This window comes from Mobula birostris, chromosome X (assembly GCF_030028105.1).
Source record: "Mobula birostris isolate sMobBir1 chromosome X, sMobBir1.hap1, whole genome shotgun sequence".
Classification (NCBI taxonomy): Eukaryota; Metazoa; Chordata; class Chondrichthyes; order Myliobatiformes; family Myliobatidae; genus Mobula; species Mobula birostris.
The window spans coordinates 78,604,735-78,627,790 of NC_092402.1; the positions used below are offsets into that span (position 1 = coordinate 78,604,735).

At 42.5% G+C, this 23,056-nt stretch overlaps 1 protein-coding gene across 2 annotated transcripts in view; it reads left to right on the top strand.

Annotated features, from left to right (window-relative positions):
* Window positions 1-1,397: 1,397 nt before the first annotated feature.
* LOC140191789 (formin-like protein 1) overlaps window positions 1,398-23,056 on the top strand; it is a 223,123-nt gene continuing 201,464 nt past the window's right edge. For both annotated transcript variants that reach the window (XM_072249548.1, XM_072249549.1), the window contains exon 1: window positions 1,398-2,147. In XM_072249548.1, coding sequence (XP_072105649.1) covers window positions 2,019-2,147 — 129 coding nt within the window. In that variant the 5' untranslated portion in view covers window positions 1,398-2,018. The remainder of the gene's footprint in view (window positions 2,148-23,056) is intronic.

Genomic DNA, 23,056 nt, shown 5'->3' on the forward strand with positions numbered 1-23,056 from the left:
TCATTGGATTCATTTAATTATTTCCTCCATTATTGTCACATAGTGTAAAATTTTGTTTTGCATGCCATTCGTACAGATCATTTCATCACATCAATACATCAAGGTAGTTTGATAATAAAATTTACTTTGAACCTTTAGTACAAGAGAAAATGAGAATGGAATGTGACAGTTACAGAGAAAGTAGTGCAGACAGACGATAAGGTGCAAGGTCATGGCAAAGTGGATTGTGAGGTTAAGAGTCCATTTTATCCTACTAGAGGCTGTTCAAAAGGGTTATAACAGAGGGATAGAAGCTGTCCTTGAGCCTGCTGGTACATGCTTTTAGGCTTTTGTATCTTCTACCCAATGGGAGAGAAAAGAGAGAATGTCTGGGGCGGGTGCATTGCTGCTTTATCAAGGAAGAGACAGAAGTGGAGACAATGCTGTCATAAAGCAAGGAGCATAGAAATCCGTTTTGTGATGCTGACTAAGTAACCAGGTGGCCAACTATTTTAATTCCTATTCCCTTTCCAGTTCCAACATGTCAGTCCATGGTCTTCTCTTCTACCACAATGACGCCACTCTCAGGGTGGAGGAACAACACCTCATATTCCGTCTTCGTAGCCTCCAGCCTGATGGTATGCATATCAATTTCTCCTTGCTGTAATTCTCTGCCCGCCCCTCCCCCGCTCTGGCCTCTTACTTTTTTTTCACCTGCATATCACCTCCCCCTAGTGCACCTCCATCTTCCCTTTCTCCCATGGTCCACTCTCCGCTCCTATCAGATTCCTCTTTTCCCACCCACCTGACTCCACCTATCACCTTCCAGCTAGTCTTCCTTCACCTCTCCCCACCTTTTTGTTCTGGCGTATTCCCCCTTCCTTTTCAGTCCCGAAGAAGCGTCTCGGTCCGAAACGTCGACGGTTCCTTCATTTCCATAGACGCTGCCTGATCTGCTGAGTTCCTTCAGCATTTTGTGTGTGTTGTTTTAATATTCAGGGCTGCAATAAAGTAGGAATTAAATCTGCATCTCTTTCTCTCTCTTGGAGGCTGGTTAAGTTTACAAGCAGGGCTGAATGGCAGAAATAAGGGAGATAACTGGTACAACTTTCCTCCTTTTTTGACGCTGGCCCACTCGCCCAATTTCCAATGATGAGCAGGTAGATCGTGAGTGGGAGGCGTTAGGGCTACGCGGATGCTCCTGCCTCCTCATTCGTGCTGAGGCAGGATGCTCCGGCAGGTAGCTGGCGCTGCCGGGTGATGGCTGCATCCCTGGAAGGATCTTCGCCTCCACCGGACCCCAGCCGGCAACCGGAACGAGCCCAGCGACAATCCCGGAGTCATTCTTTGCAATAGCTGCTCTTGCAATCTTAGCTCGGGGAGATGCAACCGAGCAACCTGCACCTTGGGGGGGAATGCATTCAAAATAAAACATTGCAGATCCACATGGTGCCTGCAGGTCGGGAAGGAACGCTACAGCAATATAAAATTTAGAGCTCCTCGAGTACCAGGCGGACGGAGAGATCCGCAGTTTCGCAGGCAGGGACAAGCTGATTGAACAGTAGCAGAGGCGAGAGAGGGAGAGCCCGTGCTAAGAGCGGGGCTAAAACGGAAACCCGAGGTTTCATACTGCTGTGTGTAACTGCGAGCTTACTGTCTGAACCTCACTTCCTCTCTCTCCCTCTTTACGAGGGGACATTGCAATTTCTCTTGTCGTGGATGCGGCGTCCTGACTCGGGAGTTGCTAACCGAAGCTGGACTGTTCGCGACTTCTCACCCTCATGTGGAGATTCGGACATGGATTTTATTGGCTGTGAAATCATTTGGAATCATCGGGTTGAAAGTGGAGACTCTCACGCGAACATCTTAAAGGATTTTATTTGTGGTCTTTGAGTGTGTTTGGGGTAGGACCCCTGGCTTCTCTTTTTCTCTCCTTTATACTGTTGTTATATTTTTCTTGATTAATTTGGACTGTTGCCCCTTGGTCAATCCTGGATAGTGTGAAGTTCAACGTGTTAAAGCACTTTCCTGGGTCCAGGATGGGGAATGCAGCCGGGAGTATGGAAGTTTCCCCGGGGAAGGAGATCAAGACTCAGCAGGCGACCGTCCCCAAGCAGCCGGTGCCGATTAACGAGGGCGAGCTGGAGGAGAGGTTCTCTCAAGTGTTGGTGAGTAACGATAGCGCACACACACAGGGCAAGGGGTGGTTTAGATATCCGCCATTCTAAGCAATCTCTCGGACACTTTACGGAGAAGGTTCACAAGGGGTTCCGTAAGCCATGATTTGAACACCTTCCTAGTATCCACATAATTGAGTAATATGAGTAGCAGGTGGTGGTGGTGGGATGTATTGTGAGAAACATCCAGAAGAGATGCCTTCTGAGTTGGGGAAGGAGAACAGGGTTGCAAGAAACCGAAAAACAAAAACGCATCACTGCTCTGCATGTATTTGAAGCAGGGAGATGGGCCAGGCATATGGTAAAATGCCAGCATAATCCCAGTATGACCTGGCAGCAACCTTAAACTTAAACTGCAGAGCTCTCCAAAATAGCGAGGAATAAATGGCGCATCACCTGCACTTGGGTATAAACTTGAACCACAGATAAAGGACAGATCGGAAATGTTTTGCAGTTGAAAACGCTTCTCCCCGTACCCCGCATACCCGGTTTCTGAGTTTGCACTGAAGTCTGGTGTGTTCAGTGACACTTACTGTTGAAACAGTCAGTACCTCCACCTTGTTCCCCTGCCACTGCTAATTGCTTTACAGTATCCACGGGAGGCTAATAAATGTGAAGGCGTAGTCATCGAACAGCCTGCTTTAGTAAATACTGAATGTGTATATATTTATAATATATAAGCAATTGCTAGTTAATTAACTGCTGCACGCGGATACCGGATCGGTCGCAGTTTAAATTACACACGTGCCCCCACCAACTGACCACGACATCCCGCGCATAGTACTTAAAGATGGGCCAAACACGTAACGGAGCGAATGTTCTGTTGCTACTGTCGGAGGAAGGTCAGAAGTCGGAAACAGTTAAGCGGCTCTACAGTAGCTGCTGAGTTCCTGGACGCGGCGAACGATACGCCTACCTTGCAGAATGCACCATTATACACGTGTAGATTTAGCGCAAGGTTATGTGCTCCATCTGACACAACCCATTCGAAGCGATTTTAATCGAAACGGAAAAGCCTTTGCCATTGGATAAAATGACAGCTCAAGATGCTGATGACTGAGTTGTATAAGATTTATCTTTAAACTGTAGCTAGTGTATATAGTTATAATGGGGTATGAAGTGCTGAATTTCTCATTAACTGCCTTATTTACAATCACTTTCAAATTATGTGGTGATAGAATTTTATTGGTGAAAATATAGTTAAAATATCATGCACATTGTCACAGTTCGAACTCTAGTAGTTGTCCTTCATCTGGAAAGGTGCCTGTTATATGTGGGATCATGTATTTTTCCCCCTCTAGTCAATAGTTCTGCCAGATATTGAGGGACTTTAAACTCTATCTAGTAGTTGTTTGTCATCAGAAGGGCTCCTGTTAGTGAAATCTCTTCTGACACATTGAGGGTATTTTTCTAGGTTACAGATTGCTGGCTATTAAGAGGTGTTGAGTGTCTAGTGATGAACTTGGGGTTGCTGCTTAGATCCCAACAGTAGTATTTACTGTACATACATTTTATGTGGATATAATGTGTGGTCTTCTGCCTGAAAGAAAGCATGGAAGTAATTATACATCTGTTCTAGTTTTTATAGCAGTGACCTTGTCAGAGAATAAATCATTAATAGTTATTGATGTCATAATATGGAGCTGAGATGAAATGGAACATGAGCTATTTGGTTGGATGTGCAAACAGAATATTGTCAAGGCAAATACAAGGACGGATGGACCACAATTCAGTGATTACTGTCAACCTGGAAAAACTGACAGCAGCCAAGTGGGAAGGTAATTTTTCCATCGGTCCTTAAGTGAGGTTTACTCAGCATTTCCATCGTCTAAAGGGGCATTGCATTTGTAAGCTGACTGCCTACGAATGTTGCAGCACTCCGTGGGAGAAGCCAGAGTGCTTTTATGGCAATGACCTTTTGAGTGTGGTTATTATTCTTTAGACAAGTACAGCAGCTACCTCGAGGACAGCCAATTCTCAGGCACAGCAGGTAGCAGTTCTGCGTTCTGTATCAGGGGGTTGAGAGTGAGTCGTGGGAATGACCAGTTCCAAAGTCCATCCTGATTCTGTCTGGTCTGAGCATTGGGAGTTACTAAAAACCTGGAGCTGTTTTCAAAAAAAAAAAAAGTCAGCTTGGCTTTAAGAAATGGAGGTTACTGAAGCACCAGGGCTTTCACTTACTGCAATTCCTCCCTATCATTTCAGTAACACCAATAATGTAGGGTAGGCTTTCTCCGCTTGTCTGCTCAACATTTTCTGTGAAGAATGGTAGATGCCAACAGAACCGGATTCTACACCTTTACTCCGTTCGTAACATGGTATTTTGCTTTATAACATAGTCATGAATTCATTCACATTTTCCACCCTTCACTGTAAACTATGTAATGGTGGGAGTACTACTACTACGTTGACTCAGGCCTAGCAGGCCAGCGTCAGGCACCCTAGTAGGAGGGAGGCACCCTAAGGGCTGTAGATTGTTTCTCTGACATTTTGAATTTAAGGATGTAACTCTAAATATTGCACAAATTCTGATAAATGGCAACACAAACACAAAATGTTGGAGGAATTCTGCAGGCCAGGCAGCATCTGTAGAGAAGACTAAAGGGTCAATGTTTCAGGCAGAGACCCTTCATCAGAGCAGTCTTAGCAGAACATCTGCAGTTCAAAAAAGTATCGTCTTCCCCCTCCTCCCAAACTTCTGCAGGACAATTGGGCATAGATAATAAATACTGGTCTTGCTTGTGCATCCTGTCAAATTAGTAAATGAAAGGGAACTCTTTTTCTTTATTTTCTTGTGGCTGTGTGGCTTTGACATCCTGATTGTTACCAGATACAAGGATCTAATGTTTGAACCTCTGAAATTTCTGGCCTGTTTTAGCACAATGTGTGAGTAAAAACTGCAAAGAATTATCAGAGCTGACTTTTCAATCTTACACCTGATCAGGAAAAGGATAAAATGGGAACTTAGCAGGTGAAAAAGACCTTGCATTGAGAGAGACATTTGTACGTGAAATTGAACAAACCAACCAGTCTCAAATGCTGCTGCTTGTGGGAGCTAAGTGTGACCAACTGCACTACCATGTTTGGCGTTATCAAGGTGGTGGCTGCTCAGATGAGAGTCATTGAGTGTGAAGTTGTGGAAGAAAGCCATCTTTAACAGCATGAGTCATTTTCTAGATCATAGGCTCATATTGTACAGCCCACCCATACCTGCTGGCTTTCAAGCACCCAGTTATACTAATTCGATACTCATTTTGTTTTAGTTTCCCAACATGCCCTCAAAATTCCCTGGATCCTACCACCCACCTTCATGCTAGTGGAAACTTACATTAACATACTAACCTGCATCTCTTTGGGATGTGGGAGGAGACTGGAGCCAATGAAATACAAAGGACGAACATGCACACTCCACACGAACAGCAGCAGAGCGCAGGATTGAACTAGTGAGCTAGAGCTGTTGATTGCACCACTGTACTGGCAATCATTAGTGAATGCTAATTAGTAGTGATGTAGTGAAAGGATTCAGTGAAGGGATGCAAATATAAGTGGAGTAGGATGTGGAACTAAGTGAAGTGTGTAACATATACTGCAGGTCATGTAAAATGACATGGCAGGTTACATTTTCAGGTTGAAATTTTAACCAGTTTTGTCTACTTCAGATACTAACCTGTTTTGTATTCAGCATCACATGGCTATTCACTCAAAGTGAATATTTTGATTAATTAAGGGCTCAGTGTGCTTCCTCACCCAGAAGCTTCCCTTGGATTATCGAGTGACAGTCTTTGAGAAATCGAATTGGTGGGGAATGGTGGTTTATAATTAACCACCAACTGTGAACTGTCCAAGGGCTAACAAGTTGACAGCTTGTTGCTTGGTCATACATCCTTGAGCTCAGATATTCAGCTCCTTAGTTTTAACATGTGATTATTGTTTTCTACTCTGTTAATTTTTATGCCTACAACCCATGCTTTAATTCCACTTTGTAGAAGAATTAGTCATCAAAAATATTGAGAAATTATCTGAAGCCTAGTGGCAGTTTCTCTTGCTGTCTAACTGGCTAATGCATCTTTAGTAGTTTAATCTCTTAAACTCCGTTTGTAGATGGATTTGAAATATTGCTAATTTCTGAATGTGTGACATTGACCTGTAATTGAAGTGCACTGCGGAGTTTGGCAGCCTGAGACTACATCAACTAATAACAAATGCGTCAGTTTGTGCTGATGTGGTCTGGTGGAGGCTAATGCGTTGCAGTCATCACCTCTAAGGAGCACACCAATGGATTGTGAATAGGGTTGGCAGACAGCTTGCTTTCCCAAATGTGTAGTGCTGATAGCTCACACATTCTGTGCACCTATCAGATATTAACATTCTGCCATGTAAAGGAGAGGATGTTGATGCTTGGACTGTCCCATTTTAAGGGATGGCTGGTGTGAGCTTCGACACATTTCCAAAAGAACATCCTGGAAAAAAGTGCCAGCCACAAAAAACATAAGTGGTGGTTACTGCTGCTGTACATTTCAACTTCTGCAGACTGCAGTTACCATACTTTCCTGGTGGGCTGGAGAGAGAGCTGATCAAGCAGTATAACTGTTAAGGATTAAACTGGAATGTGAAGTTGCATATTGCCTAAAAAGGTTTTAGTGGATCAGTTGAGTGCTATGTAAAGAAAAGCACTATTATGCTGTCACATTTCACTTTCTTTGAGATGTTATTTGTTAATGCTCTCTTTTTTCAATAATTCTGCTAAGTAGTGCCCATAATATAATCAATACAGTGCATACTTTGTGTGAACCCCAATTGGTTCTGTTTTGCTGGGCTCAGAATTAATAGCAGGGCACACTGTTTCAAGGCAGGCCACAGAACCAACCAGCCTCTAAAGTCATACAGTACTGAAACAGGCTCTTTGGCCCACCACTTCTTTGCTGGCCATTCATCTCCACTTATCAAATAGGTCCAGATGCACCTTCTAGAGTTGTCTAACAGGGTTTAATGAGATCTCTGTCCAAATCTTGAGCTTCCAGTTTGAATTGTAACACTGTGCAGATACAGTGATTCTTCCATTCCTGGGCGTAGCCCCAAGCCCTAACAACTTCACCATCAGGCACCCGTGCTGGTCCTGAAGGTAGGGTCAAAACCTTCAGAAGTGACAAGTCAGAAGAAAGGCAACCTTAGACCAATTCACTTTGGGCAAATGCATTTTGTTCAATATGTGTACATTTCCCATCAGGGTTGTATTTTACCAGAAAGACACAGTGTAAGACTCTTCAGACTATGTAAATGCTTTAATTCAATGCTAAACTGTAAACCATGACTCAATCGTGTTTCACTTCTGAGATGGGGGAATAACAGATTCAGTCCACTGATATCATAAAACCAGCAGTGCAGGATGGAGGGACTGTCCCATTATGAATGTGCTGTCTTTCAGAAAGACATTAAACTGGGGACTATCTTCACTTTCTGCCTTGTCTCTACTGTGAGGAAATGTAGGGATTTCTGTTCCTGGGACCTTGCTTTAGACAGAATGGCTGCTATTGCAGTGATGGGCCTTATTTAACTGTGGCTTGGGAAAGCCCCTGGGCTGTAAAAGGCTGTGACTAGAGAAGTTTTTCAGTTTTGGATGTGTAGCCAACGTTATGGCATTTAGAAACCCAAGCATTGAGACAAACATCACCTGTTGCTGTAAGATCAGTGCCTCAGCAGAACAAGCCTTTCAGTCTCTTTGAAACTGTAATCTTCCAGTACAGGGAGAGATCTATAACTAAATGCAAACACAAGGAAATCTGCAGATGCTGGAATTTCAAGCAGCACACATAAAAGTTGCTGGTGAACGCAGTAGGCCAGGCAGCATCTCTAGGAAGAAGTATAATCGACGTTTCGGGCCGAGACCCTTCGTCAGGACTAACTGAAGGAAGAGCTAGTAAGAGATTTGAAAGTGAGAGGGGGAGGGGGAGATCCGATATGATTGGAGAAGACAGGAGGGGGAGGGATGGAGCCAAGAGCTGGACAATTCTATAACTATAACTATATTCTATAATCTATAACTAAATGTTGCCTACTGGCACATTCAGAGGTTCAGAGTTACGTGGAACTCAGTGCTGTCATTGTAAAGGCTCTGTAGGAAATGCAGTGTAGGCTTCTTCCACCATTTGACTTTGAGAGGCTCTAACCCATGTCAAAATCTGTGGGACAGCTTGGTTATGGAGCTATCCCTCAACTGTCAGGCTCTTGAACCAAAGGGGATAACTTCACTCAACTTCACTTGCTCTGTCATTGAAATGTTCCCACAACCAATGGACTCACTTTCAAGAACTTTTCACCTCATGTTCTCGATATTTATTGCTTATTTATTTATTATTATTATTATTTATTTTTTATTTGCAGAATTAGTAGTCTTGTGCACTCTGGTTGAACGTGCGAGTTGGGCAGTCTTTCATTGATTCTGATACGGTTATTATTCTATAGATTTTTGAGTATGCCCATAAGAAATTGAATCTCAGGGTTGCAAAATGGTGACATATAAGTACTCTGATAATAAAGTTACTTTGAGCATGAACATCTTAGAAGGGTACTTTGTACTGTGGAAAAACAACATGCTTAGTGTTATCTATTTGTAAATTTTATGAATAAGGTTTGTTTTTCGGGAAAAATCACAGTATACAGTGAGAGTTAATGAGAGCTAAACGTGTCTATCAAATTATTTTTGGATCAATCAATACTGAGTGACAAGTGCAGACTGCATATTTCAACAAAAGTATTCAACGCATCACAGAAACCAGTTTCTCTTCCCTGGACTCCATCTACACTTCTTACTGTCTCGGTAAAGCAGCCAGAACAATCGAAGACCACATCCACCCTGGATGTTCTCACTTCTCCCCCTCCCACTGGGCAGGAGATGCAAAAGCCTGAAAGCACATACCATCAGGCTTAAGGACAACTTTTATCCCTCTGTTATCAGACTATTGAACAGTTCCCTAGTATGATAAAATGGACTTCTGACTTCACAATCTATCTCAATATGATCTAGCACTTCATTGTTTACCTGCACTGCACTTTCTCTGTAGCTGTTGCACTTTATTCTGCATTGTTGTTGTTTTACCTTGTTCTACCTCAATGCACTGTGTAGTGATCTGATCTGTATAACCCTCTGCAAGACCAGCTTTTCACTGTATCTTGGGGCATGTGACAATAATAAGCCAATACCAATTCCAAATTATGACTATTAATACAAAGAATCATTTTTTTTTAAACTGCAAGATGCTAGGGCCAAGTATCCTGTGTTAAAACTGGACAGCATTCCTCTTGTCCTCCTCAGCTAGATTTTCCAGAATGCAATAAATCAAGTACTCTTTCTCATCAGTCTCTGGAGAATACTGGAGGAGTTCCTGGTGGTGGAAGGCGTGTTGAGTTTGAATTGTTGTGTGGGTAAATGGGGGCAGTTGATATCAATAATCAATGTCTTTTGATGTCCCTTGACTTTGAGATTGACTGTTGTTTGCCACTAAGTGTGCCTGTTTTCATTTTCTATCTAATGGTTGTGTGATTGGGAGGGAGGGTGGGAGTTGAAGGGTAGGGGTGTGATTGGAGGGAGGGTGGGATTTGAAGGGTAGGGGTGTGATTGGGAGGGAGGGTGGGATTTGAAGGGTAGGGGTGTGATTGGGAGGGAGGGTGGGAGTTGAAGGGTAGGGGTGTGATTGGAGGGTGGGAGTTGAAGGGTAGGGGTGTGATTGGGAGGGAGGGTGGGAGTGTGAACGCAACATTGACTTGATGAGCCCAATGACCTTTGGTTGATTCTGTTCTTAACACATTGTGAGGAAGAGCACGATTCAGTTTGGTTGAAGCAGGAAGGAGGAATTTGAGAGGATGGCTGCATGGAACCATGCATTTGAAAATTTTAACCTGTGTTGGAAACCTGGAAATTAGTACAGGGGTATTCCAAGCTGTTCAGCAGTACATCCCCCACAGGGAAATCATGCATCTGTGGGTTTATATAATTTATTTATTTTAGTGACATAGCACAGAGTCCTGCCGCCCCAACAAACCTGCTTTAAGCCTAACCCAATTACGGGACAATTTGTAATGACATATTAACCTACCTGGTACGTCTTTGGACTGTGGGAGGAAACCAGAGCGCCCAGGGAAAACCCATGCCTTCCACGGGAAGGATGTGAGGAGACTCCTTACAGAATTGAGCTCCGAACTCCAATGTCCTGAGTTGTAATAGCATCGTGCTAACAGCTACACTACCATGGCACCCATGAGGGTGGGATTTGAAAAGGATGAAGTCATGCACAGAGGGCAGTACGCACCTCTGACGCATTAAGTAGCTTGCCAGTAATTATTGGGAGAGGACCGTTAGCAACATGTGCCTTCAATCACTGAGCATAACTATCTAATAGAACACAAGGTCAAGGTGGGAATTTGCACTTGTACATGAAGTGCTTTCAATCAATCATTTTACAGGATGCCAAGATGTAAAAAGCCTATCATATAAAACCAGGTTGTTGATGGAAGCCCTGGGCATGTTTTTTTTTTGATGGATGCAGGAAGTAGCAAATAATACAATTTAATTTTCATGGTTCTGAATTGAATGTCTTCCAATTGTCAGCTGATAATAGAACTGTTAGAATACAGGAGAACATTTTGTCCATGGGATGAATGATGTATTTTTTTTTTTGTAGGTCCCATTCCCTGCTTCCTTCCCTGTGTTCCTGGACTATTTTTTCCTCTGGTACTCTACCTTCTTTCTGAACTGTAGGGTAATATGTGCGGCACCAACAGGTGCCACGCAGTGAACTCTCCATAAGCAGATATACAGATGAACATGATCTTGTTTTGCTTGGAATTTACTTAACTAATATTGAGAGAAGTGATTTGGAATGGATCGAGACCAGACCATTGATGTGAAAAGTTTATTTATCATCCAATCTGTTGCCTTACATCTTTCTAAGTTAAAGCAGTTCAATGGATTGTAGAAGAATCTAATATTCTCACACTATCTAAATTACGCTGATAACAACAGAAACTTTCTCATTTTTCATGTTAATTGTTACCGTGAGCAGAAGGAGGAATTGTGCAGAGAAGAGAAATGCAAAGCTTTAAAAGTGTGGGTTACTTAAGAGAAAAATCTATGCTTTTCATGACCTAACTGTGCTGGGAAGTGTTTCACAGCCAATGTAGCAGTTAACTTACACAAAATGCTGGTGGAATTTGGCAGCCAGGCAGCATCTATGGAAAAGAGTACAGTCGACGCTTAGGGCTGAGACCCTTCATCGGGAATTAACGTGAACATAACCAATAATGTAAAAGCAGATTTACTCTTGGTTGGAAGTTAAATATTAACCAGTCATCAGAGAGAAATCTCCTGCTCTTTAAAATAGTCCATGAGGGATACACATAGAAATAGGCCTTGTCATAACAGTGATTGAAGCCACCAGAGAGATGCAGCTGGTAGATATAGAAGTCTTTATTCGGGATGCACACAAGCTGACAGATTTTGGAGTCACTCGAGAAAGATGCTCTCTGTCCCAACATTACAGCACATTTTTGTATGTTAAAGAACAAAGGTAACAGGACAATTTCTATACTTACAATGCCCTCATAATACTTTTGGGTTGTATGTAATTTTTCAAATTCCCGGGTCTTCCCACCAATGCACCCAAAACGAGTGTTAACTATTGGGGTCTCTGAGTTGTATTTGCGCAATGGGGTGTTGATTGCATTCGTGCATATGCAAACATCTCAGGTCAATTGGATATTTTCTGGTCTACAATTTACTCTAAATTGCAGCTCCAGGGAGACCGTTGTTCCCATTTTAAATTCAATCTACAATCCATATTCAGATCGGAAGGCTGGTTGCTGTTGAAATTAATATTTGCAATATTCCATGTCTCCAGAATACTCCCTGGCAGGTCTTTTGGTCCATTGAGTTTGTGCTGGACATCAACCACCCATTTACACTAATCCCACCCTAATCCCAACATTTTGTTTTAAATTCTCCCTACATTCTCATCAATTTATTTAAAATTCCATGACTTACTTACACACTAGGACAATTTATAATAGCCAATTAACCAACTAACCCACGTATCTTTGGAATTTGGAAGGAAAGCAGAGCATCTGGAGGAAAAGCACTTGGTCACAAGGAGAATGTGTGAACTCCACATGGGTTGAACCTGAGGTCATGATCAAACCTGGGTTGCTGGAACTGTGAGACAGTGGCTCTTCTAGCATCATCACTATGCAGCTGAAATAATATTTTGAAGATTTTGTATGTTCTTCTGATTGGAAAGTCAGTTTAATGGTTAATCTAAGAGTTGACGTTGTCAGTCTCTAAGTGCTCTAATGTGGGAGTAGCAGCCCATAACCTGCTAGTTTGGGGAGGAGAATGCTGTAGTGACAGTTAAAAGAATGTTGCTGCTGAAAGGCAATATGCCGTAGGTTCTAAGTCTTGCAGCTTCATCAGCGTTACAAAGCACACAGATTCCATGATGTTATTGTGCTCGAATAACATTGCAGTACTTGTTGTCAAGCAAAGCGTGGATCTTTGACTTGGAGGCTTGGAGTAGACTTTCAGATTCTTTCAGGAAATAATCAGACTCTCAGGCCCGTTGATGACCTAATTGGAGCTTGATACTCTGACGGGAAATTATAAAGTTGATTTCGGCTATTGTTTAGCAGGTAAGTTTAATGGTGTTTGTTGAGAGATAAATATTGGCAGGACAAAGGGGAATGGTGTTGGTTTCCATAGGTGTAATAATGACACCCAGTTCTAATTCATTACCTCTGCTCACCTCTCCACACTCTCTAAACATGTGGCTTGCTTATCTGACAGCACTGAATAAGCAGAAATGTCCTGCAGCTAAATAAGGGGAGGTATGAAACCCTGGTTGTCAGTTTCTGTGACCCTCCCGCACCGCCAGACCACTGAATTCTGCTTTTCCTGCAAGTAACGGAACCGTTCTATTTACAACCATCATGTTGTATTTGATTCTTCAAGCTGGCACCTGCCATCTTATAGTTTTTTATATTCTGTTTTTCACCTTATCTTTCTCATTTTTTTGCATATGGGGGAGGGAGATGAGGGTGTGTTGATGTACCTGTACCATTTTTGTTCAATATTTTGTGTAGGGAGGGGGGATTTGGGAGTTGATGAGTATCCTGCCATTCTTGGTTTTGTGACTATCTGGAGAAGAAGAATTTCAGAGTTGTACACTTCATTAATAAATAAACCTTTTGTGGGCACGTGGCCAAGTGGTTAAGGTATTGGACTAGTGACCTGAAGGTCATGAGTTCGAGCCCCAGCCGAGGGAACATGTTGTGTCCTTGAGCAAGGCACTTAACCACACATTGCTTTGTGATGACGCTGGTGCCAAGCTGTATGGGTCCTAATGCCCTTCCCTTGGACAACATCGGTGTCATGGAGAGGGGAGACTTGCAGCATGGGCAACTGCTGGTCTTCCATACAACCTTGCCCAGGCCTGTGCCCTGGAGAGTGAAGACTTTCCAGGCGCAGATCCATGGTCTCGCAAGACTAACGGATGCCTTTAAAATAAACCTTTTGAGCTTTTTGACCCAAGATTGACTTTTGGACCAAGTTCTGATTATGGAGATATTGTTTCAAATCTGCATCTATAACAATGCCCAGATATGCCAGCAGCCATTCCTCAATGAAATCATTGCCCTTGCTAGCTCATGCCCTGGCTCTTCCAATACCCTCCTGCCTGGCCGCCTCCTCTTATACTTGAGAAGTCCAACACACTGCTCTACCTCATTTGAAGCCCAATTTGGCCATTGTCCCTGACTAGCATTGATTTTAAAATTCAGTTTCTTCCTTTCAAATTCTTCTGTAGACTTGGGATTTTGTCATTTCCTCCAGCAATATAACTCTAGCCTTTTATTCATCTTCAAATGTCTTTCACCACCATTGTACTCTTAGCGTTCTTCTGCCCTGCCCTTGTCCTTGGCTTTGGAATTTCCTTGCTAACTCTGCCTTTTCTTTCCAATATTAAAGAGCATCTTAATCACTGTCATTGACCACAAATTTGCTCCAATTCAGTGAAAAATTTTGTTTGAATACACTTCAGTGGAGTGCCCAGCTAATGTTGCTGGCTTATTAATGCAATATACTGTAAGTACAAGTTGATAGATATTGTAATAATAACTTGGGTCATTGACTTTAAAAATTAGTAATTTGGGAGTGAGAAGGGAAATCTATTCATTTCCTCCGAAGGATGGTGGACTTGATTTAGTGTAAATCAAATGAGAAGGTTCATTGATAATACACTGCTGTACAGAGAGAATGCCAGAAGTCTAATTTTGAATAACACGTTAAACTAAGGACATAGCTATTTAAGTAGGCATTGAAGATTTAAAGACTCTTTTGATGAAGATTGTTCTGGTTAGTTTGCATATCACCACCAAAATGGTTTAAAAAGTTCCAAGTACATTTATTATCAAAGTATATATAAATTGTACAACCTTGAGATTCATCTTCTTACAGGCTGCCACAACACAAGAAACCCAAAAAAGCCCATTTTAAAAAAAACAACAAAGATCCAATGCACAGAGAGAGGGGGAAAAAGAAACAAATTGTGCAAACAATAAAATTACGCAAATAGCATATAGAATGAAAGTGGGTCCTCAGACACGAAGCCCGGAGCAGCTGGAGCAAGCTCACAGATTAACGTCAGTTCAGGACATGACGGAGTAAACATTGTCACTTATCACCCACCTAACAGTGGTGGTTATAAATGTTTTGGTTGTAAGGTGCTTTGAAATATTTGGGAAATGTAGAAGGTTTTACCCAGATATGTGGTTTTGCATTTTTTTGTGTTGTGTTTTAGATTCGGGGCCAGGTACGCCAAAGGATAACTGGATAAGTACCTGGTGAGAGGAGGGATTAATGACATGGGTCCAAACAGTATAGGCATGTTTGCATAACAAGATGGAACGTTTATTCGGACTTGTAGATTTTACTTTTGGATAGATGCAGTTAGTTATTTAAAACCTAAGCTAAAGAGGCCTCAATTGCCCTTTCCCTAGAGAGTCTGTGGTAGTTTGTGTTGTCCGGTGTGGATTTGATTAAAACATTATAGTTTATGCCAAAAATGAGTATATTGTCATCCGCACAAGTACGTGTATGCATAGGTGCAATGAAAAACTGACTTGCAGCGGTATCACAGGCATAGAGCATCTGATACACAACATTCACAAGGAAAGCATAGATCAAAAATAGACTCAACTTTTACAAGAAAGAAGACGATCAAAACCAAAAAAAAAACCTTCATTTTATTGCAAAGTGGTCAGTATTTTTAGTATTGCTAAACTGTAGTGATAGGGATTGTGCTGGTTGGTTCAAGAATTGAATGCTTGAAGGTAATTTGCTGTTTTAACATTCAAAGCACAGTGCGTCTCTTTTATTTTCTATATGTCACTGTGCCTATGGTAACATGCAGAAGAAATTACACTGGCAAGGTTATCTCTTAATCATCTTCCTTGATTCAGGTGTTTAAGATTAGCCTGTAGTGAAAAATCGAAAGGGAGGTAAAGGTCTTAAGGTTGAACTGTCCAGAACCTTCCAAATTTCACACACAGCTTTTTACTTTTGTTTTTCCTCAGCAGATGTTCTTATGGTACCCAGGGAAATGTTAGACCATGAAAGGCCATGTTACATCCATTTCTTCCATTATCTTAGTGGTTGTATGACATTGCAATAATGACCAATTCACGATCGTAGCAATTAGAGCTTGAGAGATGTGAGGTAAAGAAGAGTGCAGTGACTCAAAGCTCACAGGGCACAGGTAGACAGTCACCTGTTCTACCTGACCATTCTTCATGCAGCACACATCCTACTTGGAGATGTCCTCACTGCCTTGTTTCTTTTGCAGTGTCGTTGCCATGGTTGCCAATAGTAGGTTTTGTTGGATAAATGCATATAAATGAAAATGCTTTACTACTTTGCATTCTTGAATGCTGCTTTTGTTGTGATGTGATTTGATGATTTTAACTATTTGTTTTATAGATGATGTGCAAGTCTGAAGAAAACTGAAACCAATTTAGTATTGCGGCAGTATTTGTTTGTAAAGGTCTTGTATCTAGAACTAACATCTTTTTTGCCAATCAAACTAGTAGGTCAAATGTCACATCTTGTTATAGTAGAAATTAACTTCGAGCCAGAAATCTACAAGCAGTTGCAATTGCCCTCTCAAGGATTTATGGCCAACTCCTGTTGCCAAAAGTTGGCCGTTTTATCCAACGGAGCTCGAGAACAGGAAGGATGATAGCTAACAATGTTAGACATCCTCCATGACCTGCTGTCTGAAAGGATGAACGATTTAGAAAATGTTTGATTTTTAACCCTGTAAAACTGCTGAATAGAATAATTAAGGAATGAAATCAGTAGTTGCAATATTTACAGGGAGAGTGAAGGGAGAACCTAGCACTGGTGTAGTGTTCCATTGTCATAACTAATGTAATTTTTATCTTCTGTTGCTGGTTAAATGGGTGGACTGGCTGTGCCAGGTGGGCATGTTAGCAGAAGGGGATGCTCTTAGAATCAGGTTTAATATCACTGGTGTATTTTGTGAAATGTGTTGCTTTTTAGCAGCTGAGCAATGCAATGCATAATAAAAGCTATAAATTACAATAAGAAGTGTGAATATATACGTAGTGCAAAAAGAGAGGAAAAATACTGAAAAAGTGTTCATGGGTTTATTGTCCATTCTGAAATCTGATGGTGGAGGGGAAGAAACTGTCCCTGAAGTGTTGAGCGTGTGTCTTCAGGCTCCTGTACCACCCCCTTGACGACAGCAATGAAAATAGGGCATGTTCTGGGTAATGAGGGTCCTCAATGATGGATGCTGCCTTTTTGAGGCATCGCATTTTGAAGATGTCCTCGATGGTGCGGAGGCTAGTGCCCATGAGTTGGCTGAGTTGACAACCCTCTGCAGCCTTTACTGATCCCGTGCAGTGGGCCGTCCTCCAGACCAGGTGGCAATGCAACCAGTTAGAATGCTCTCCATGGTATTTCTGTAGAAATTTGCTTTTTCTACATTGGATGTTGTGAGATGCCCACGGTACTAGACACAACTCAGTAACTCGGATTTAATATTGATCTACATGGAGTTTGCATGTTCTTCAGGTGCTGTGGTTTTCTACCATATGCAAAAGAGTAATGGGGTGTGGGGTAGGGTAAGGGTAAGTAAGAGAATGAGGGCAGCTGCTTCTGGCCATGGTGATGTGGGAGAGGTTCCATTAAAAAGAAGGGAGGCTAAAATCTTCCTTGCAGAAGGAGGTATGGGGTTGGGGAAAACTCTTCCTTCTCCTTGGCCAAGAGGAACACCAGAGGAAGCATTCATCTTCTTGAGCTGGCTGCTCATGTATCCTTCACACCACCAGGACTCACCAGGCTGGGGAACCCTGTGATAGGAGATAAATGTAAAGGAAGTGGCAGAAAGTATCACCTCAGCCATTAACACCAGTAAACACTTCCTACAGTCCAGAAAGCTCATAGACTTTGTCAAAGCTGGTGACCAACTACAGCCTCAGCAGGCTTGCTTGCCACAGTGTCTGCCTGGTGACTGAAAACTGATCTTGGCAAGCAAATAAAGTTACCTGACTTTATTTCATTGGCTCAGGGATGATGATGCAATGAAGTCAGGTAACTTTAATGGTCATTCTGTCAGAAACCCCAAAGCAGGAGGTTGTGGTAGAACTGACAGTTCCTTGGAAGACCAGACTGAGGAGATGTTTGAATGTAAGCAAGCCAAATACCAGGAGTTGGTAGAGCAGTGCCGGAGATGGGTGGAGCGCACGAAGCGGGACTATAGAACTGGAGTGTAGAGGTTTTGCTGGACGCTTGCTGTGCAGAACCTATTCTCTCCTGGGTATGACAGGGGCTGCAAAGAAAAGAGCATTCAGGACTTTCATAGAGGCTACTGAGTGAGCATCCAGATGGCTGTGGATCAAGAGGTGTGACCTGTAGACCAATGCTGCTGGCACACAAGCCAGGGACTGATCGACCATGTTGGTCACCTGGGCGAGAGTGCCTGATGTTGAAAGACCCGAAACATCCGATGACCCCAGGTTACATCACTGATGATGTGTCCCAGAGCATTGCAGGAAGAGGCTCGTGGTGGGTGTCACAAATGAGACTCATGGTGGGTTGATGGCAACTTGATTTAAATATGTCAATGAAATCCTTCCTTCTCCAAGGCAGCTTGGCCAGTTTATAAATAAGGGGCGTCTAGGTGACAGGTCAATGAGGGGAAGTTCAATTTACTGTGATGCCGTAACATTATATGGAGCTGAATATTGAGGTTACATGGTTAATGCACACTAATGGTGTATTTATATACATTCTTGGATGTAATATTTAACTAAAGACTATTAGAATGTTTCCTAGGAATGGGGCTGATAGAACACCAGAAGCTCTGTCTCTCTGCCAAAAAGTAAAACTAACCAGTCCCTGAAGTGGAATTAGATGAACTGCCATTAACTCCAGTGCAGTCTGAACATGGTTGAAGACTGGTAGGGCTGAACAGCCTGCTTCTGAACTATATGTGCCATGTGAACTTACTAAAGGGCCAAGGCAATGTATGGGAAAGAAATGGCTTTTGAGTGCAGTCGTGGCAATTGCCCTCAGTTAGGACATAAACAAATTGTAGAGACCTATGGACACACATGGACATGTACATCAGACAGGCTTACACACACATGCACGAATGAATGCACAAGCGAAACACTCACACACACAATTAAAAAGAACATCATTAGCAGGAATGTAAATTTTTAAATTAGATAGAGAACGTCAATGGAAGGATCAGTGTTGTAATGTAAGCTGTGATCAAATCAGTTTCATGTGACTTTTTCATGGTACATGTACTGCCTGGCTTTGTCCCTCTCTAAACAATGGCAGCAAGCCTCCCTTAGTTCTACCTGTGTTAGATGACATTTTGTGAACAGATTTCTCCTTGGCGGAGGGTGGAGTGTGCCAAATGTTGCAGGCATCTGGCTCATTGCAGGTTAGAAATGCTGCAGTAGCCACATCGGCCTATGACGTGATCTGACACTAAAAGGAAATGCAACAAGTTGAGAATTCAAAAACAAGGGCGGTGTCTCCTCAAGATCTTACAGTATCTCATGTGACAATGTTTTTCACCCTTCTGTTAACTGAATTCACATCCACTGAGGGCAAGTAGGTAAAAATAGGAATGGTCCACTTGGCCTTCAGCCTGGTTTGTCAGATTATGGCTGATCTCTGCCTGAGTCCCACTTACCACGTGCCTTACCTACCAAAGGTTTGCCATTTACAATCCTCAAACTCCAGAGTCAGACAAGTTGGAATTTCAGATTGCCACTGTCCTGATCAAATAGAGGAGGCGAGCTTCCCCAGAAATGGGCACAGCGATCTTGATATAATGTTAACCCACTATTAAGCCTGTACTTTGAATGCTGGTGTGATGCAAACTTCCTGCAGCCTCCCATTTAGGAACGCCTGCTATATGTTGGTTGCCTCGGCAGAACCTAATATTGCTACTGACCAGTACAGCTTAAAGCTACCTTGCGTTACTGCAGAGCAGCTTGCAGCCTTATAAGGGAGGTCTGCACAAGTTTCAGAGCTCCATGCCAATGTGGGTAAAGGGCCAGCAATGGTGACCAAGCAGCAGAAGTCAAGCTTCAAGATTTTCGGGTAGTGGAAGGAGGAAGCACACTTAACCCATGGGGCTCCTCCAGGTGATCCTCCAAAAGCAATAATGGTGACAGTCAAGCCTGGCGACCTGAAGCTCATGAATCTGCCTCTTATGGTCAGGGTTAGTCAGTTCACCTTTAAGTGGCAACTCCCATCTTTCCCTCCTGCTGCTTCAGAAACCAGGGACACTCTTTGCCAAGAATCAGGTTTGGACAAAAGAATCAGGTTTATTATCACTGTGGTGAAATTTGTTGTTTTGTGGCAGCAGTACAATGTAAATGTAACAAATTATTATAAGTTGTGATTAAACAGATAAATAAGTAATGCAAAATAGCAATAATGCAGTAATGTTCATGGGTTCGTGGACTGTTCAGAAATCAGATGGCAGGGGGAAAGAAAACATTGAGTGTGGGTCTTCAGGCTCCTGTACCTCCTCCCTGAGGGTAGTAATGAGAAGAGGGCATGTCCAGAGTGGTGAGAATCCTTAATAATGGATACTGCCGCCTTGAGGCATCGCCTTTTGAAGGTGTCTTCAATGGTGGGGAGTCTTGTGCCCATAATAGTCTGTGAGGACTTGTAGCTGCCATTCATAGATCCACCTCATCCACACGTTAGAATCCAGCAGGATGGACAAATAGCCAATGTGCAAAATACAATAAACTGTGCAAATACAAAATTAAAAAAACAGAAATAATAGCAATAAATATCAAGAACATGAGATGAAGATGAGTGAAGTTCATGCACAGTTGCATTCACTTGTGATGTTCCTGATAGCATATAATCCTTTCTGATGTTGAAGCTATCATTCCTCATTCCCAGCACCTTCACTCCCACTACCCACCCCTCCCAACATGCACCCTTTTGTCCCAACTTAGTACAAACTTACCCGTTGTCCTTTCTCCTTTCAGGCACCCAGTGATTGCAACTTGCCAATAGTGCAGTGTAAAAACACGAGTAGTGCTGACTCGAATGCGACAGCAAGTGACAGTATACAAATTAAGAGTAAGCTGCAAACAGGATCGGAGGATGAAAAAATGATAAACATTTCTTTAAACAAAGATTGAATAAATACACATTTTCTGGATTGTATAAAGGCTCGATACCGAAGATTCTGGGGTACTTGATGTTTTGTTGAGAGACAGAATAGAAAATATGGCTGTATTATATCATGTTAATATAGGATGAGATCGGTATAGTTGAGGTGATCTTGGCAGAAAATCAAGCTGTAGTATCTGTCTGGCAGGAGATGAGAAACAGAGATAGAGCACATAAAAATACTGCAACTTGCAGACTATACAGATCAAACTGGAGAAGTAGTCTTGATAAAGAATTTGTAGAATGTATTCAGGTCAGATAAAATAAGGAACATTTCATGCTGGGTCTGATCATGTGTATTGTGATAGCATTAATATTGTCACAGTAAGGGAAATGGTGACTGTACCATGATAAATGTTTGTATTTAGTTTGAGAGAGAAATAGATTTATAAGCTATTGAAAAATTGCTAACTGGCAGGAGTTGTCTTCACTTGGATTGATTAAGGATAGGCAGCATAGCTTTGTTCATAGGGAATGCAGTCATGTTAATTTGATTTTGAGGAAGCATATTGATGAGGGAGATGTAGTAGATGGTGTCTATAGGGACCTTTGACAAGACCCCACATACAAGGCTGGTCCACAGGGTTAGGACCCATGGAATTCAGGACAGGTTGGCAAGTGACAGGCGATAGCGTAGCGGTTAGTGTGACGTTATTACAGATCGGGTGTTGGTATTCAGAGTTCAGTACCGGCGTCTCTGTACGACCTCCACGTGGAGTGTGTGGGTTTCTCCAGGTGATCCAGTTTCCTTCCACAGTCCAAATACCTACCAGGTAGGTTAACAGATCAGTGTAAATTGTCCCTTAATTAGGGTTCAATCATGTTTGTTGAGATTACTGTGTGGTGTGACTCGAAGGGCTGGAAGGGCCCATTCCTCACTGTATCTCTAAATAAAATAATATTGAATCCAAAACTGGCTGAGAAATAGGAAGCAGAGTGAGGTGGTGGAGGATTGCTTCTTTGATTGTAAGTCTGTAACTCACAAGGATTGATGTGGTGACCCATGATTGTGATATAATTAACAACCTGGATATGAATGTACAGTACAAGAGATAAATATGTTTGGAAGTGGTATGAAAGTCAATTATTTTGTAAGTTACAAGAAAGTTTGTCTCACGCCACAGCATGACATAGATCAGCTGGAGTGCTGGTCAGAGTAACATCAAACGGAACTTAATTCTGACAAACACAAGGTGATGTATTATCAGAGTAGGGAGTATAGAGTAAATGGTGGACCTTGGGAACTGTTGATGAGTAGAACGACCTGCAGGTCCATAAACCCCTGAGAGAGGCAGCACAGGTAAAATGGTGAAGAAAGCAATGGGATTCATGCTTTCATTGGTCATGGCATAGAATTTAGGAGCTGGAACAGAATTATCAAACAAGTCAAGTCACTTTTTATTGTCATTTCGACCATAACTGCTGGTACAGTACACAGTAAAAATGAGACAACATTTTTCAGTACCATGGTGCTACATGAAACCATACAAAAACAACACTGAACTACGTAAAACAACACAAAAACTACACTAGACTACAGACTGACCCAGGACTGCATAAAGTGCACAAAACAGTGCAGGCATTACAATAAATAATAAACAAGACAATAGGCACAGTAGAGGGCAGTAGGTTGGTGTCAGTCCAGGCTCTGGGTATTGAGGAGTCTGATGGCTTGGGGAAAGAAACTGTTACACAGTCTGGTCATGAGAGCCCGAATGCTTCGGTGCCTTTTGCCAGATGGCAGGAGGGAGAAGAGTATGTATGAGGGGTGCGTGGTGTCCTTCATAATTCTGTTTGCTTTACGGATGCAGCATGTGGTGTAAATATCTGTAGTGGCAGGAAGAGAGACCCCGATTATCTTCTCAGCTGACCTCCCTATCCGCTGCAGGGTCTTGCGATCCGAGATGGTACAATTTCTGAACCAGGCAGTGATGCAGCTGCTCAGGATGCTCTCAATACAACCTCTGTAGAATGTGGTGAGGATGGGGGGTGGGAGATGGACTTTTCTCAGCCTTCGCAGAAAGTAGAGACGCTGCTGGGCTTTCTTGGCTATGGAGCTGGTGTTGAGGGACCAGGTGAGATTCTCTACCAGGTGAACACCAAGAAATTTGGTGCT